This window comes from Leopardus geoffroyi, chromosome E1 (genome assembly GCF_018350155.1).
Source record: "Leopardus geoffroyi isolate Oge1 chromosome E1, O.geoffroyi_Oge1_pat1.0, whole genome shotgun sequence".
In the NCBI taxonomy this organism is placed as follows: domain Eukaryota; kingdom Metazoa; phylum Chordata; class Mammalia; order Carnivora; family Felidae; genus Leopardus; species Leopardus geoffroyi.
The window spans coordinates 40,880,550-40,895,923 of NC_059330.1; the positions used below are offsets into that span (position 1 = coordinate 40,880,550).

A 15,374-nucleotide genomic window follows, 5' to 3' on the forward strand; every position below is an offset into this window, starting at 1 on the left:
GGCTCAGCCCACTGCCCCCATGGCCAAGACAGGGTCGGATCGTCCAGATTTACACTCCTCCCTACAAAGTCTTGCCTTCTGGAGGGGCTTGGTCCCCTTCTTCCCTTAACTCGTTCTCAACCGTCCACATGTAAAGAAGATCTAAGGCTGTCCCGTTGAATGTGGCCGCCTGGAAACACAGGTGGCTACCGAGCATCAAAATATGGCTAGTCCCAGTCGAGGTGGGTGTAGCTGTGAAACACCTAGCACGTTTCAGAGACTTAGCACAAAAACAAAAATCTCATCAACGTTTTCTTACGTGTTAAAACGCTAGCGTTTGGGATTTATTGGGTTACAGAAAATGTATCATTAACGTTAACCTCCCTTGTTTCTTTTCACTGGTTTTAATACGGTTATTAAAAAAGTCGCACTTACGTGCGTGGTGCACGTTTGGTTTCCAAGGGACAGCGCGGCTCTAGGACCTCTCTCTACCAGTCTGCGTGGCCAGCTCTGGGCTCTGTGTGTGGGACCGTGGGCCCGGCACACAAAGGGGGCACACTTCCCTCCCAAGGACAAGGTCTGTCGACCAAATACTCACCAAACTGCCCTCCTGCTGAGGGTTCAGCACCTTCACCATTATTTCCAAACTGCATCAATGAATCTAAAGTGCGGGGGGACATCGGCAGGTCAATGGTATTGCTGCAGGTCGTTCTGTAGGAAATGGGGAGCAGCAGGAGGGGAAAGGGCCGGGTTGACAAGACACAATGGAGAAAAAAAAAAAAAGAACAAAACACACACACACAAGCCATCAAACTCTGGTCTCCAACAGAAAAATAAAAGCTCAAGCTTTTTAAACACACAGGGTCACTCTGAGTACTACGCGTAGCCCAGGGCATTCCAGCCCCTCTCAGGGTAGCTCTCACCCAGTGTCCTACTCCCGGGATAACTGAGGACACCAGAAATGAAGGCCAAATTTAGAAGGGAAGCCACTTACGGTGTCACACAGATAAACTTGGTCTTCAGGTATGGGGCAGCACCTGGGAAGAAGAAAACTGGGGCTTACTATGGTGACCCCACTGTGGGTAGAGGGCAGGTGGAAGCCGGCCGCCTCATCAGGGCAGACTTGCCCCTCCCTCCATCCTTGAGCGGAGATGGTTTTGAACCCGTCTCCCCTCAGGGCTGCCCCCTCCACCACTATGTACTATCTGATGTTCTGGGTGCTTGCAGCTGGGTAGTTCAGTTCTTGCTGCTACGCTTTCCAGAGCTGCAGAGACTTCTGAGCACACACCCTTGTCCCACCTGAGCCTAGACCAGTGCCATCTTTGTGTGTTCATTCTTTCCCTAGATGATGTGAACATTTAACTGCCCGTGTGTGGTCTGAGGATCGTATTCTGGCCTGGTCGGCTCTCTTAGGTAACTTCTCTGCGTGCAGGAACGGAGCCTATGCAGTCTGGGCTCCAACACCCCCGTCCTGCTGGGACACCAAAGTCACCAAGTCTTGAAGAGAATATGCAGATTGCTAATGCAGTTCCAAAGCCCAGGGTCACACCTTCCATTCCTATGGCACTGATCTGCCTCTACCACATTTTTAGGTGAGTATAGGAGTAACCCCCCCAGTTGGGTAGCTACACCGCACAAAAAGCGACCGCTTTATAAAGGGAGGCTGGCTGGTATTGCAGCACCGTCGACTCTGGGCTGGAAAACAGGAGGCCAAGGCCTCATGATGTCTTCGGCAGCTAGGAGACCTGGAGCAAAGCACTTTCTACACCAAGAGGGAGGCGGAAGAGGGAGGCATCCATCTCCGTCATTTGTAATTCTTGTTCCATGCTTAGAAATGTGAGGACTGGAATAAATGAACTGTAGGTGCTCAATGTTTACACCAAGAGGTCCAGGAGACTTGGAGATACTGGCACGACATCTGGGAGAGTCAGGTGAACAAATCACTTGGGGGGCATGGGGCCCGGTGGGTGGGCTGACAGAAGCACAGTTAAAAAGTTTGAGGTTTACAGACAGACCGAGGGATCAGCAAGTATGGTGACAATCTGAGAAAAGGCATTGTCAGGGGTCGTTGGACTGCCAACCAAGGTTATTTTTGGCCAAGAAATAGATTCATACGGTGCAGAATCCAAAGATGTACCCAGGCAGGGTTCTGGTGTCTTCTAAATCCACTGTGGCGCAGACCTGAGGGGAGCTGACATCTCAGACAGGAAAGGATTTAGTTCCCCAGTGATTCAGGTAGCTGAGAAAACTAGCTTCAGCCTCAGATTCAGCAAGAGCAGAAGCAAAGGAGAAACAGGACTAAACGCCGAGCTCTGGCTGTGTACAAGGTTGTACATATACTTCATCCAATTTGTAAGGTAAGGGGGTTGTCATTTCTAAAAAGGGACTCTCTCCCTCAAGCCATCGGGAAATACTGTGTGGGGTCTGGTGGAGAAGTAAGGAGGAAGGAAGGGTCCTGGGAAGATCATCTATCCCTGGGGACAAAAATATTTTCATGATGGAAAATGGGAGGAAACGGGCACAGATCCACGTCCCCGAGGACTCCCACTTTAATGCAGGGGCTCCACTGGCACGCCGCCCCTCCCCCCCCATCACCTCGCTCCTGCCACCCCAAGCCCCTCAGTGCCCACTGCATACACCTGCCTCCCTGGGAGGCTGGCAAAGCACTCAAGTCACTAGTTCCTCTCTCTTGTGCTGGGGTGGGGTGGAGGGGGTGGGGGGTCTTGCCCCTGAGAAAACACTAGTGACTCCAAGCAGGAAAGGACCTTGCTTCCCGGTCACACAGGATGGGTGATGATAACAGAGGACACAGCCTCAATTGGGAACTTGGATCTTGAAAGCAATATGAGCCAAAGGGACCAGCACTTGGACCTAAATGTCCTCAGCAGAAGGAACAAAGAGTGTCAGGGCTGATAAACAGATCTCCCAACTGAAGCCCAGCTGGAAAGAAAGATAAGTAGCAGACAGGAAGTGAGAGTTAGCTCTTCTACAGTATGAATAAAACCCAACACCAGAACAAAGGGAAGAGGAAAGTCAATTGCCAAGTAACTCAAGTTCCTTCTTCCAAGTCCCAGTCTTCCCCATCCAAGAAATTCCTCGCACGGGATCTCTGTGAACAGGTGGGAATGTGCGTGTGAGCTCTTTGCACAAAGACAATTTTTCCAAAAGCAACTGGGGTGGAAGCTACCCTCAAAGGATCACTTCAAAGAGCTCTCCAACTAAGGGAAGTTAAATAAAAACAAAGAATGGCAAATCACAGACTCCCCAACAGGATCTGGACAGAGAAGAACCCAGAGAGCCAAATCAGCAAGTGCCAAAGGCACAGACCAGAGGGGCTGCTTCTCCTTGCGGAGGACTAATGGTTACAAGCTTACTATGAAACATTTGCTATATGATTTACACCTGTGCTCTTGCACATTCAACAACCGCTTTATTTCAATAGCTGCATGTTCTCAATCCCAATTCCGCACCCTCCCACCGTTTACAGGCTCCTCTTCAATCACCACGCCCCCCACCCCTCCCCGCTCTGCTCGTAAACCACGTTCCAGTGCTGCTAACACTCATTTCCTCCAGAAAGCCTTTCTCCATCCCGCTCGACACTGCTCACATTGTTCAGCGATGGGGAAAAGGAAACATGCTAGACTCAAGTCTGAGTCGCAAACCTTCCAGTGTAAGAAGCGGTGTGCTGGCAGGGCATCCTGTTACTTAAGAATTCTGTCCTCGCGCTCTCTCGGCAGTATTTTAGATGTTTGGGGTGAGTTGAGTGTGTGTGTCTATTTCCCCGTTTAGCCTGCTGGGTTCTCTGTAGGACAGAGACAAGTGACTTTGATGCCCCTCCTCTCTCCAACCCTAACAGCCACGACCAAAAAGCACTCACTACTGAGTGCTTATTTCCCATAAGAGGAATAAAGGTCACCAGGCTCTTTGGGCAGTGACCTACCTATCCTCCAAGAATCCTGCAATTTCCCATTTTTTCCCAGAAAAAGTGCCCAACGCGGAAAATCAACAACTACCTGGGTCAGCTTCAGGATGCTCCTGGCTTTCTGGTCGACAATACTTTCCAAACGCCTCCTCCTTAGGAATGTCCGGGTAGAGATAAACCAGCGGAGACACGAGGATGTTGGTAGCATCCATGATCTTATAGCCCATGATGATTTCAGCAAACGACATGTTGTTCAGCTGCTGCTTGGTATATGGTTCCACGGACTGGATCTGGGTCTTGCCTGTCATCGGATATGGGAAGGGAGGATAATGGCCAGGTAATCTTAGAGAAAACTACCCGATTTATTTTTTCTTGAAAGGGAATGGCTTATGCCAACTTAGTTCTTGAGCCTCAGATATCCTGCCCAGTCACCTGGCACTATAAAAATGTTCAGCTGGCTTCTGGAGGGGTTACCCAGTTGGGTCGTCAGCAATAATACCTGAATAACTACTTGTATGAGATAGATTAACAGGGTAAATTAGAAAGGAGATGAAGAATGAGATTTAAATCGGAAATATGTAGGCAAATATTAGCTCCTGAAGAAAGCAAAACAAAATTGCCAAACAATCCTCCAGCTGAAAGAATTTGGAAGAAAAGAAGTCACTGAGAAATGTTTTTACAAGTCCAAGGCAGGGGAGTGCAAAGCCCATCTTTGCCCACTAGGGGGCAATAGGTACTTGAAACTAGTAGTGGCCACAGCGGAAGCAGCAACTGCCACCAGGTGGGGCGGGTGAGAGTCAAACTTACCGCTGATGTCCTTCTCCACCCAAGTGAAGGTGACACCTCCTTCTTTGCTGCTTTCACTGAATCTTAGCAGGAAGGTGCCTGGGGGCTTGGTGCTCAAGATGGCCCGCTCCCGCTCCTTACTGATAAAACCCATTATGTACCTGGAGCCAAAGAACAGCAACAAGATCTGGGCTGATGGGGTCCCGCCCCTGGCCTGCTGAGAGCAGGTGACGTGTTACACATGTGCACTCTGCCGGACACAAGAGCTTCAACCTACCCTTCATTCCAAAGAGCCAGGATGTACTTTTTCACAAGATCAATGATATTGTCTAGCCAGACCCAGAAGGAGAAGCCTTTGCCGGCCATGTTTTCCTAAAGAGAAGAATAACGAGAAAGCCAAGTCTACTATCCCAGCCTTTTCCTTCTTAGGGACACAGTGCCACCAAAATCCCCAGGCCCATCTACCCTCAAGTAGGGCCTACGGGCCGCTAGACCACGAGTCTACAGCCTTCAGGCCCAGTGCCGTCCCCGACAACTTCACGGGTGGGCGTCCCTCCCGCTCCCACTCGGCAGCGACAAGGATTTAACAAGATGGCTTACTTTGCAAAATTTAGCCCACGTAATCTGACACCCTGAATAGTTCACACCAGGTCCTGCAAGGAAAAGAATAAAGCAGTGTAACTTCCAGCTTCAAATCAAGGATTTTATTTCTTAAGACAGAACATACATTCATGCACATCTGTGCCACAGTGGGCCAAGTCACCATCGGTTTTCATGTATTTAAAGGTTCCCACCATTGTGTCCATGTATGTGTGCACACACAGGTACACACACGTACACAGATGTACAAAATCCCATCGTGTGATCACCTGCGTTATTGTTTAGACTAGCAGAGGTGGTGGATGACATATCGAGGGTCCGTCCCCCCACCCCCCCAATCTTCCTAGCCTCATGTGGTGGCAGCTGGTGCTCAGGGACCAGCAGCACACAGTAATAAACTGACAGTGTTAGAGGGTCACATTTGGCGGTGGCACAGGATAAGGCTACTTACAGTCCAGGTAGCATGTAAAATAAAACAGTCCACTAAATTTTTTTTTCCCAGAGGAAAAAATAAAAACAAGCCTACAGTTTACTGAAGAAATGGACATGGACGTCAAGCTTTTGCCTCTGTCTTCTAACATGCACTTAAAAAATAGCTTCCTGGGGTGCCTGGGCGGCTCAGTCGGTTGAGCGTCCGACTTCAGCTCAGGTCATGATCTCACTGCTCATGAGTTCGAGCCCCGCGTCGGGCTCTGGGCTGACAGCTCAGAGCCTGGAGCCTGCTTCAGATTCTGTCTCCATTTCTCTGCTCCTCCCCTGCTCGTGTTCTGTCTCTGTCTCTCTCACAAATATGAAAAATAACTTAAAATAACTTAAAAATAACTTCAAAAAATTTTTTTTAATTTAAATAGCTTCCTAAGGTTAGCCAAAGTAGTGCTCTGGAAGGGTGAGGGGTCCAGCCACCGAGAGAAAAGAAATCTGCCTCCCACCTCAGAAATGATCACCAGGAGGCAAGCTTCCCGTGCATCTCTATCTCTACTCCACCCCACCTCCCCAACTACTGGAGCACATGTTTTCAGGCCCCAGGACAGTGTCTGGCTCAACAAATTTTCCTGAATGAACAGTCCCACAGGCCAGACTCCTTCTCTGAAGAGGGCAACAGGGAAAAGGGGGAAAATGCTGACCTAAGAGCTTCTCTGCCAGCGTCGTCAACTGCTCAATGCTCAGGCCTCGCTTTGTGGTGGAGGAGAACTGCCAGCTCAGCACCTCAGCCACTTGATCCCAGGTTCCAATCGGGGGCTTGGTGAAAAAGTTCACGTTCTGTTGAAAATGACACATTTGCTCGTTTATTTAAAAAAAAAAAATTTTTTTTTTAACGTTTATTTATTTTTGAGACAGAGAGAGACAGAGCATGAACGGGGGAGGGGCAGAGAGAGAGAGGGAGACACAGAATCTGAAACAGGCTCCAGGCTCTGAGCTGTCAGCCCAGAGCCCGACGCGGGGCTCGAACTCATGGACCGCGAGATCGTGACCTGAGCCGAAGTCGGATGCCCAACCGACTGAGCCACCCAGGCGCCCCAACACATTTGCTCGTTTAGATGGAGACGATGGTGCTTGGTGACCCACGCTAGGACCGCGACAATGGTTTCCGAAGGATGGGCACTTACCTTGGGGTTGTTGGTCAGCATGTTATACCACAGGATAGATGCCCAGGCATTAGGCATCTGACAGATGTTGGAGATCACCACAACCGGCAAGGAGTGGGTCTGTGGAGAGAGTGGGGAATAAGCTGGGGAGGCAGAGGGCCCTCACAGCTTCAAACGTCTCTTCAGTCAGACCTGCAGGTTTCGAATAAGAGAATGTGCCTTAAATCACACCTACTGCCAGCCCTTAGGGAGGAACTCGGCTGAGTCAGCTCAACGCCCAGAGTGGAGAGAATGCCAAGTGCGGGTCACAGGACACAACAAGGAACTTAAAAAATCTGACGTGCTCAAAGCTGGACTCACAGTCCACAGACTCCCCGTTTATAAAACCTGGGAGGCACTCTCCGAGAATTGAAGCTGCATCTGCCCGTTAAACAGACAGGTCCCAGTAGGCAAAGACTAGGATTCTTGCTTTTCCGGGTATAGCTTTAATTTAAAGATGAAGAAAGTTGATAGAAGAGAATGCAAATGCCATGATTTCCTGTACACTAAAAACAGTGGCTGTCTAAAATGCCTATTTTGCCCAAACATTATAGAGTCCATTATAATTTCTATGCACAGATTAATAATATATTAATTAATTACAATTTCAGCACTTTCATATACTGAAAGCTGAGTACACAGTTGACCCTTGAACAGCATGGGTTTGAACTGCATGGGTCCGCTTATACATGGACGATTTTTCTTGATCTAGAGTACTGTCCTATAAACGTATTTTCTCTTACAATTTTCTTAGCAACATTATCTGTTCTCTAGCTTACTTTATTGCAAGAACACAATATATAAAGCATATACATCATTCTACCTTCTGTAGAAAAAATCCCAACTAGAAGTTCTTGTCCTGAATCACCCCTGCATGCAGCCCTGTCCCAACTCTGTGGCAAAACTCACCTCAAGGTCAATCTTGAGGCCCTGGTGATACACCTCAGTCTCAAAGGTGATCAGGTGCAGCTCCTCGGTGACAATCAGGGAGGCCTACAACGAGAAGGGCACCCTCTTCCTCAGAGAGAATGGCCTTGGATACTAACAGCCATAGCTGAGGAGAGTGAATGCCACAGCCTCATTGCACCAAGAAGGGTGATCCACCGGGAGGCCATGGACACACGAGGGACACAACACTGAGAACACACCCTCTTCAGTGCTACGACCTTCAACCTCATCTTTTACTGGTTTTATTACAATGCTATAGACCCAATAGGTTATTTACCAAATGGGTAAGGTGCACAGAAAATCAAAACAATGAACACCTGTACCCACTACCCAGTTTAAGGAAAAGATCATCACCATGGAGATGCTCAGGATGCCCTTCCCCATGCCCTTCCCCGGTCCCTCCTCTCTCAGATGTAACCGCTATTTTATCTTTTGGGGTTTATCGCTTCCCAGTTTTCCTTTAGGGTTTTACTGTATTTATATCTCTAAATACTGTATGCATTGTTCAGTTTTAGAGGTCTGTGAACCTTACACAAACCATACCCTATATATTCTTTGGTGACTCGCTTTTTGCATCCATGGGGTTGTATGCATTTGCTGTTGTTCATTTTCACAGCTCTAGAGTATTCCATCATAGGACTCTACCACGAATCCTTTATCTACTCTAGCAGCGATGGTATCTGGGTGATATTTAGGGTTTACAATCAGGCTGCTGTGACATTTTGTACATGTCCCCTGGTGCACATGTGCAAAGATTTCTCTATTGTTAAATCCTGGGAGTGGCACTACTGGTTTGTAGAGTACGTTCATTTTTTTATTATGTCCAGTTGTTTTCTGAAGTGACAATTTATACTGCCACCAGCAATATGGCAACCTTATTTTCAGTAGGACTTCTCAATGAATTCTCAGAGACACAATTTCAATTCGTTTTTAAAACACTATCTTTTTCTTAACTATAGAAATAACATATGTCCAGTTTAAAATGCAAATATCACAGGGCGCCTGGGTGGCTCAGTCGCTTAAGCATCCCGACTCTTGATTTTGACTCAGGTCATGATCTCACAGTTCGTGAATTCGAGCTCTGTGTCGGGCTCTGTGCTGACAGTGCAGAGCCTGCTTGGCATTCTCTCTCTCCCTTAAAATAAATAAACTTAAAAAAAATAATAAATCAACTTTAGAATGCAAATATTACAGAGACAGCATAGTCTTAGATACTAACAGCAAAATAAATACATAAGCATTGTTTGGTATACATTCCTCGAGAATGTTGTTGTTTTTTTTAAGTTTATTTATTGGGGCAACTGGTGGCTTAGTGGGTTAAGCATCTGACTTCGGCTCAGGTCATGATCTCATGGTTCATGAGTTCGAGCCCCAAGTTGAATTCTGTGTTGACAGCTCAGAGCCTGGAGCCCACTTCAGATTCTGTCTCCCTCTCTCTCTCCCTGTCCCTCCCTCACTTGCGCGCGTACACATGCGTGAGCTCTCTCTCTCTCAAAAAGAAACATTAAAAAATAAATAAAATAAAGTTTATTTCTTTATTTTGTGGGGGGAAGAGGAGTTACACTTGTGAGTGGGGGAGAGGTGGAGAGAGAGAGACCAAGAATCCCAAGCAGGCTCTGCGCCAACGTGGGACTTGAAGTCACAAACTGTGAGATCATGACCTGAGCCAAAATCAAGAGTCAGAAGCTTAACTGACAGAGCCAACCAGGCACCCCACCTCCCCACCTGGAGAATTTTGTATTGCATATGTGAATAGAACAAAAACAGTATAGTACACTTTTTAAACAAATATGCTAATATTCTACTCGAATTATTTTGCATCTTGCTTGTTCTTTCTTTTTTTTTTTAAGTACGCTCTATGCCCAACATGGGGCTTGAACTCACAACCTTGAGATCAAGAGTCACACACTTTACCGACTGAGCCAGCCAGGCACCCTGCATCTTGCTTTTTCTAAACAAATATGCCACATACATTTTTCTATGTTGTTGTATATAGACTCCTTCACTCTTTACAGTCAAGCATTATAAATGCACTTTTTCTCACTAAAGGCCTGCTACATTTTAGAGAAGAGGAAAGAATGGGCAGGGCACAAATACCAGAAAAAGAATAGACTATCACAATCTTTTAAAATGATTAAAAACTAGTTTTGGTCACATTTGCCTATTTTATTTAAGTTTATTCTTGACACTGAGAATCCCATAATCTGAATCAAATGGAGGAAGAGAATAATAGAAATAAGGGGAACAGGTTTTATTCTTTTTCTTAAATGTCTAATTCAGATTTATTACAACCTTCTATCCCACCTCAGTGAGCAAATCAGGACACCAAAAATGAAGCCAGGCAGTCTCAGCGGGCAGGAGTTGGAAGGGGAATTTGGAAAGCCCCAGGCAAGGTGGAAGCTTCTTTTCCACTAAATGGGTGTGGGTAAGTCAGCCAGGGACTTTCCACCCCTCCTTAAAGATGAGCCAACTCCCAGGACAATCAAGAAAATGCTCCAAGCCATAGAACTCCATGGCAGAGTGACTTCTGACCATGTCATTTTTGACACATGGTGACTTTTCCAAATGACTACAGCTTAACCACAGGTTGGGGTCTCTAATTCAGGCCAATAAGAAGGTTCTTTTTCTCTCCCCATTAAAGAAAACCCTCCCAGTTGGTTTCGTCCCCCAAAAAACTTACGTCACAATTGGCTCGGCCCCCGTTACCACATCTTTGCTCTCTCAGGGTCTGTAGGAAAAGCAGAGAGCACCTGGGTCACGTGAGGCTCCCCCCCCACCCCCACTCCCCTCTCCCTCCGCCAGGTGCCCTTGGAGAAGGGGATCCAGGCTTCTCCATGTACCAGATGTTTGAATTCTGCAGAGAGGCTGCCGTTGTTGGACTCTTCCATGTTCATCACTTTCGTGTTTGTGCCCAGAATGTTAAATTTCCGGGATCTGAATCACAGGAGAAAAACCAACCACACAGGTGATGGAGCAGCCAGAGGACAAAGTCAGATTAAACAGATCAAAAGGAAGCCTTTAGGCTGAACTCACCCTCTGAGCGCTGCAACATCCCCGGAGTCTCTGTTAAGAACATAAACTGGTGTTAATAAGACTGGCCCCGTTTCTTCGCAAAGTCTACTCTATCCATAATGTACTCTGCTGGAAAAAAAAAACCACTGTTCTCCTGGGAATTTCTGTAAACGATTCAATTACATTTTGTACGTGAAATACGACAACCCTGTACAAGCCTGCCCAATATCAATTTCCCCCTCCCAATAGACCCTTGCATCTGCTCAGGTATCCTTCCAGTCCCCGCCTCCAGGGGATCCTGATTGTTCATTAAGTACATCAGAACATAGCACTCCACGGTGTGGTGGTCCCAGGGCGAGGACATGACCTACGCTGTCTCAGACTGGGAAGGAATTACAACACGGGCTGGATTTATTTTCCATAGCTTCAACTGAACATGAGCAAGGAAGCATATGACCTTACTTATACTGCAACTCAGAAGGGAACCTCACAAAGCCAGTGACACTTATGATGGCGGGGAAGGCACACGGAAGATTCTGGGTCCAGGATGACATAAGTGAGTCACTGATCTCACTGTCAGGAACTTGCCCTAACTCTGCATTTCCAGTTATACTGGGCTGCAAATTTCCTTATTATTTAAGCCACACTGGGTTTTCTGTAAAGGTTTACTACTCCCTGTAACTCAAATCGTCCCATTTCATATTAGCTGGAAACAATCTTCCTAGCCTGTCCGGTCTTTCAGCTCTATGTGTTTGAACATACAGCTTTTTATATAGTCACATTTCTCAGTCTTTTCCTTTTTTATTATTTTATTACTTTTTAAAGTGGTTTTTTTTTTTTTTTTTTTTTTTTTTTTTGAGAGAGCGAGAGTGAGAGCGAGTAAGCGGGGAAGAGGGGCAAAGGGGTAGAGAGAGAGAATACCAAGCAGGCTCCACACTCAGTGAAAAGCCCGACGTGAGACTTGATCCCATGACCATGAGTTGGACGTTCAACTGACTGAGGCACCCAGGTGCCCCTATTATTTTAGCACTCTTTTAAAAGTGCTTCTCCATTGCTACATATTCATGAATATAGCTACTATTTATTAAATAGAGTATTTCATGTCGGTTTACAGATTAAAATTGGTCAAATTTTAAACCATTCAGAAGATATCTTTCCATATATCACAGGTTAAAAAAAATTTTTTATTAATGTTTATTTACGTTTGGAGACACACACACACACACACACACACACACACACACACACACACAGCATGAGCAGGGGAGGGGGCAGAGAAAGAGAGGGAGACACAGAATCTGCAGCAGGCTTCAGACTCTGCGCTGAGCTGTCAGCAGAGTCCAACGCGGGGCTCGAACTCAGGAGTGGTGAGATCATGACCTGAGCCGAAGTTGGACACTCAACCGACTGAGACACCCAGGCGCCCCCCCCATATATCACAGTTTATAACTTAAGAGTCCATGTTACCAGGAAATTCTCTCTCATGTTTAACCTATATAGCCTTTTTTTTTTAAACTTTTTTTTGCGTCACAGCTTTGACATGTAATTGATGAATAATAAAGTACACTATTGAAAATGTATTTGGATAAGATTTGACACACACCTATATATACTACACACACCTATGAAATCATCAGCCCAAACAAGGTGATAAACATATCCAACGTCCCCAAAGTTTCCCCAAGCCCATTTGTAATCCATTTCCCAATCCCACACTCCACCCCACCTTTGTCCCCAGGCAATCACTGGTCTGCTTTCAGTCACTATAGGTGCATTTGTATTTCTAGGATTCTATACGAATGGAAGTATGTATTCTTTTTCTTGGTCTGGCTTCCTTCACTCAGTGTAATTATTTTGAGATTTCTCATGTGTGGCTGGTATCAACGTTCAGTCCTCTTTATTGGGAAGTGATATTTCATTTACGGATAGACCACAAATTACGAAGCAACAGTGGAGCAATCGGTCAGCGCAAGCTACTTACAAATATGCCACAAGGTGTCTATTCACTTGCCTGTTAATGGACATTTACGTACAGCCCTTTGCGTGCACATATGCTTTCGTTTCTCTTGGGTTAATACTGAAGAGTGGAATGGTAGGCTTATAGGGTAGGTACATGTTTAACTTTGTAGGAAACTGCCAAGCTCTTTTCCCAGAATGGTTGTACCATTTTGCCATTTTACCGTCATTATGTTATACGTTCACCTATGCTTTTAAGATACATTAGCTGAAACATATAAATACATCTGATGGACAGCAAAACATAAAACTCTAATTTCTCATTCAAATCCCCCCTGCCCCCAATATCAGGTTGTCCCAAAACTACTTCCTAAATACTCCATCCTTTACTAACTGATTTGACATGTCATTTTTAATGTATATTAATTATTTATATAAACTTGAAGCCCATTTCTGGACTCAAGATTTTGCTGCCATGATCAGTTTATTCCTGCCCTAGTAACACACACATTTAGTAACTGAAACTCTGTGATACATTTTAATGTCTGGCAAGGCAGCTTCCCATTATTTTTAGTCACTAAAAAAATGTTTTTGAAAGTGAAATGGTGGTTGCCCGGGGCTAGGAGGATAGGGAAATGGGGATTTGTTGTTCAATGGATGTAAAGTTTCCATGTCGCACAAGGAAGTAGTTCCGGAAATCTGCTGCACAGCAGTGTGAATATACACAATGCCATACATTTAAAAATAATCAAGAAGGTAAATTTTATATATTAATTTTTTATCATAATTAAAAATAACACACCCTTTTTTATTTTCATTATTTATGTTTATAAATATTTTTTTTAAGTTTATTTATTTATTTTGAGAGAGAGAAAGAGCGCACACATACGTGAATGGGGAAAGGGCAGAGAGACGGGGAGAGAGAATCCTAAGCAGGCTCCACACCCAGCGCGAAGCTCTATGCTGGGCTCCATTTTACGAACTGTGAGATCATGACCTGAGCCAAAACCAAGAGTCTGATGTTTAACCTATTAAGCCACCCAGATACCCCCCAAATACATCCTTTAAAAAAAAAAACAAACAAAACAAAACAGGGGCACCTGGGTGGCTCAATCAGTCAAGTGTCTGACTTCGGCTCAGGTCATGATCTCACAGTTCCTGAGTTCGAGCCCTGCATTGGGCTCTGTGCTATGGAGCCTGCTTTGGATTAGCTCCCTCTTTCTCTGCCCCTTCCCCCACTTGCACTCTGTCTCTCTCTCTCAAAAATAAACGTTAAAAAAAAAATTAAAAAACCTTTCTTTGCTTATTTTTCTCATCTAAGATACAACTTGAAAAGCAAGTCAAAGGTTTAAAAAATTCTATTCACATTTTGCTTGGTGCCATATTAACTGAGAAGAATTAACATCTTTATGATAAAAATCCACAATCCAGGAATATGATCTGTCTTATCACTTTTTACAATATCCCCTCCTCATAAAATTTCATAATTTTCTTCAAATAGATCTTACACGTTTCTGTTGTTTATCACAATATATTTTTTACTTTTGTTGCTTATTGTGAGATTATGCTAATATGTGGTTGAAGTTATTAATTTTTGTTTATTTTTATTAAGACTACCACCTTCCTGGGCGCCTGGGTGGCTCAGTTGGTTGAGCGTCCGACTTCAGCTCAGGTCATATCATGGCTTGTGAGTTTGGGCCTCACGTCGAGCCCCTGTGCTGACAGCTCAGAACCTGGAGCCTGTTTCTGATTCTGCGTCTCCTTGTCTCTCTGCCCCTCCTCCACTTGTGCTCTGTCTCTATCGCTCAAAAATAAATAAATGTAAGAAAAAAAAAAAAAAAGACTACCACCTTCCTCAAGTCCCTTATTTCATTAGTAATTATTTTCCAGTTCATTCTCTTCATGATTTCCAGATAAATAATTACATCACCAAAAATTAAGGATACATTTTCCTTTTTCAAACCTCTTCAAAGTATATGTGCATTTTAATTTTTGAAAGGTATTGCCAAATTTTGAAAAGTATGTACCCGAGGGGTGCCTGGGTGACTCAACTGGTTAAACATCTGACTTTGGCTTAGGTCATGATCTTCCGGTTCATGGGTTCGTTTGATCCCCACGTCAGGCTCTGTGCTGACAGCTTAGAACCTGGAGCCAGCTTCGGATTCTGTCTCCCTTCCTGCCCTTCCCCTGCTCACGTTCTGTCTCTCTCTCAAAAATAAACAAACATTAAAAAAAGAAAAAAAAAAAAGAAAGAAAAGGATGTATTCCATTGCGTGGTGAAGTGTGGAACAATAAAAACCGTCAACTTTTCCCCATATAGTCAGGGTTTTATATGACATGCATAAATTACACTTACAAGTAAAAAATTAAAGAAAAAGAGGGACCCAGAGTCACAATAGCAATTGAAACTCATATCTGTACCACTAGCTTTGTGGTTTTGGTCAGCGCAAGGCTTCTGACAATTTTTGTTCAATAAATGAAGCTCCTTGAATGGAAATAGTCTCTAAGTTCACATGGTATCTGTTAAAGTTCTCATTTCTCTGTCT

At 45.1% G+C, this 15,374-nt stretch overlaps 1 protein-coding gene and 1 non-coding gene across 6 annotated transcripts in view; both read right to left on the reverse strand.

Moving 5' to 3' along the window:
- The window catches only part of STAT3 (signal transducer and activator of transcription 3), a 68,799-nt gene that overhangs the window by 2,217 nt on the left and 51,208 nt on the right, over positions 1 to 15,374 (reverse strand). For 2 of the 5 annotated variants that reach the window (XM_045488921.1, XM_045488922.1), the window contains 12 exons: positions 10,894 to 10,923; positions 10,701 to 10,794; positions 10,541 to 10,588; positions 7,822 to 7,905; positions 6,895 to 6,993; positions 6,412 to 6,547; positions 5,288 to 5,340; positions 4,965 to 5,059; positions 4,709 to 4,848; positions 3,990 to 4,202; positions 974 to 1,016; positions 578 to 690 (listed from right to left, as the gene is read on the reverse strand). In XM_045488921.1, the coding sequence (XP_045344877.1) occupies positions 578 to 690; positions 974 to 1,016; positions 3,990 to 4,202; positions 4,709 to 4,848; positions 4,965 to 5,059; positions 5,288 to 5,340; positions 6,412 to 6,547; positions 6,895 to 6,993; positions 7,822 to 7,905; positions 10,541 to 10,588; positions 10,701 to 10,794; positions 10,894 to 10,923 (1,148 nt within the window). The remainder of the gene's footprint in view (positions 1 to 577; positions 691 to 973; positions 1,017 to 3,989; positions 4,203 to 4,708; positions 4,849 to 4,964; positions 5,060 to 5,287; positions 5,341 to 6,411; positions 6,548 to 6,894; positions 6,994 to 7,821; positions 7,906 to 10,540; positions 10,589 to 10,700; positions 10,795 to 10,893; positions 10,924 to 15,374) is intronic. The other 3 variants (XM_045488923.1, XM_045488925.1, XM_045488924.1) reach the window with 3 other exon arrangements.
- TRNAK-CUU lies at positions 9,720 to 9,792 on the reverse strand. Its single transcript has one exon. It is a non-coding gene; the product is annotated as a tRNA-Lys (tRNA).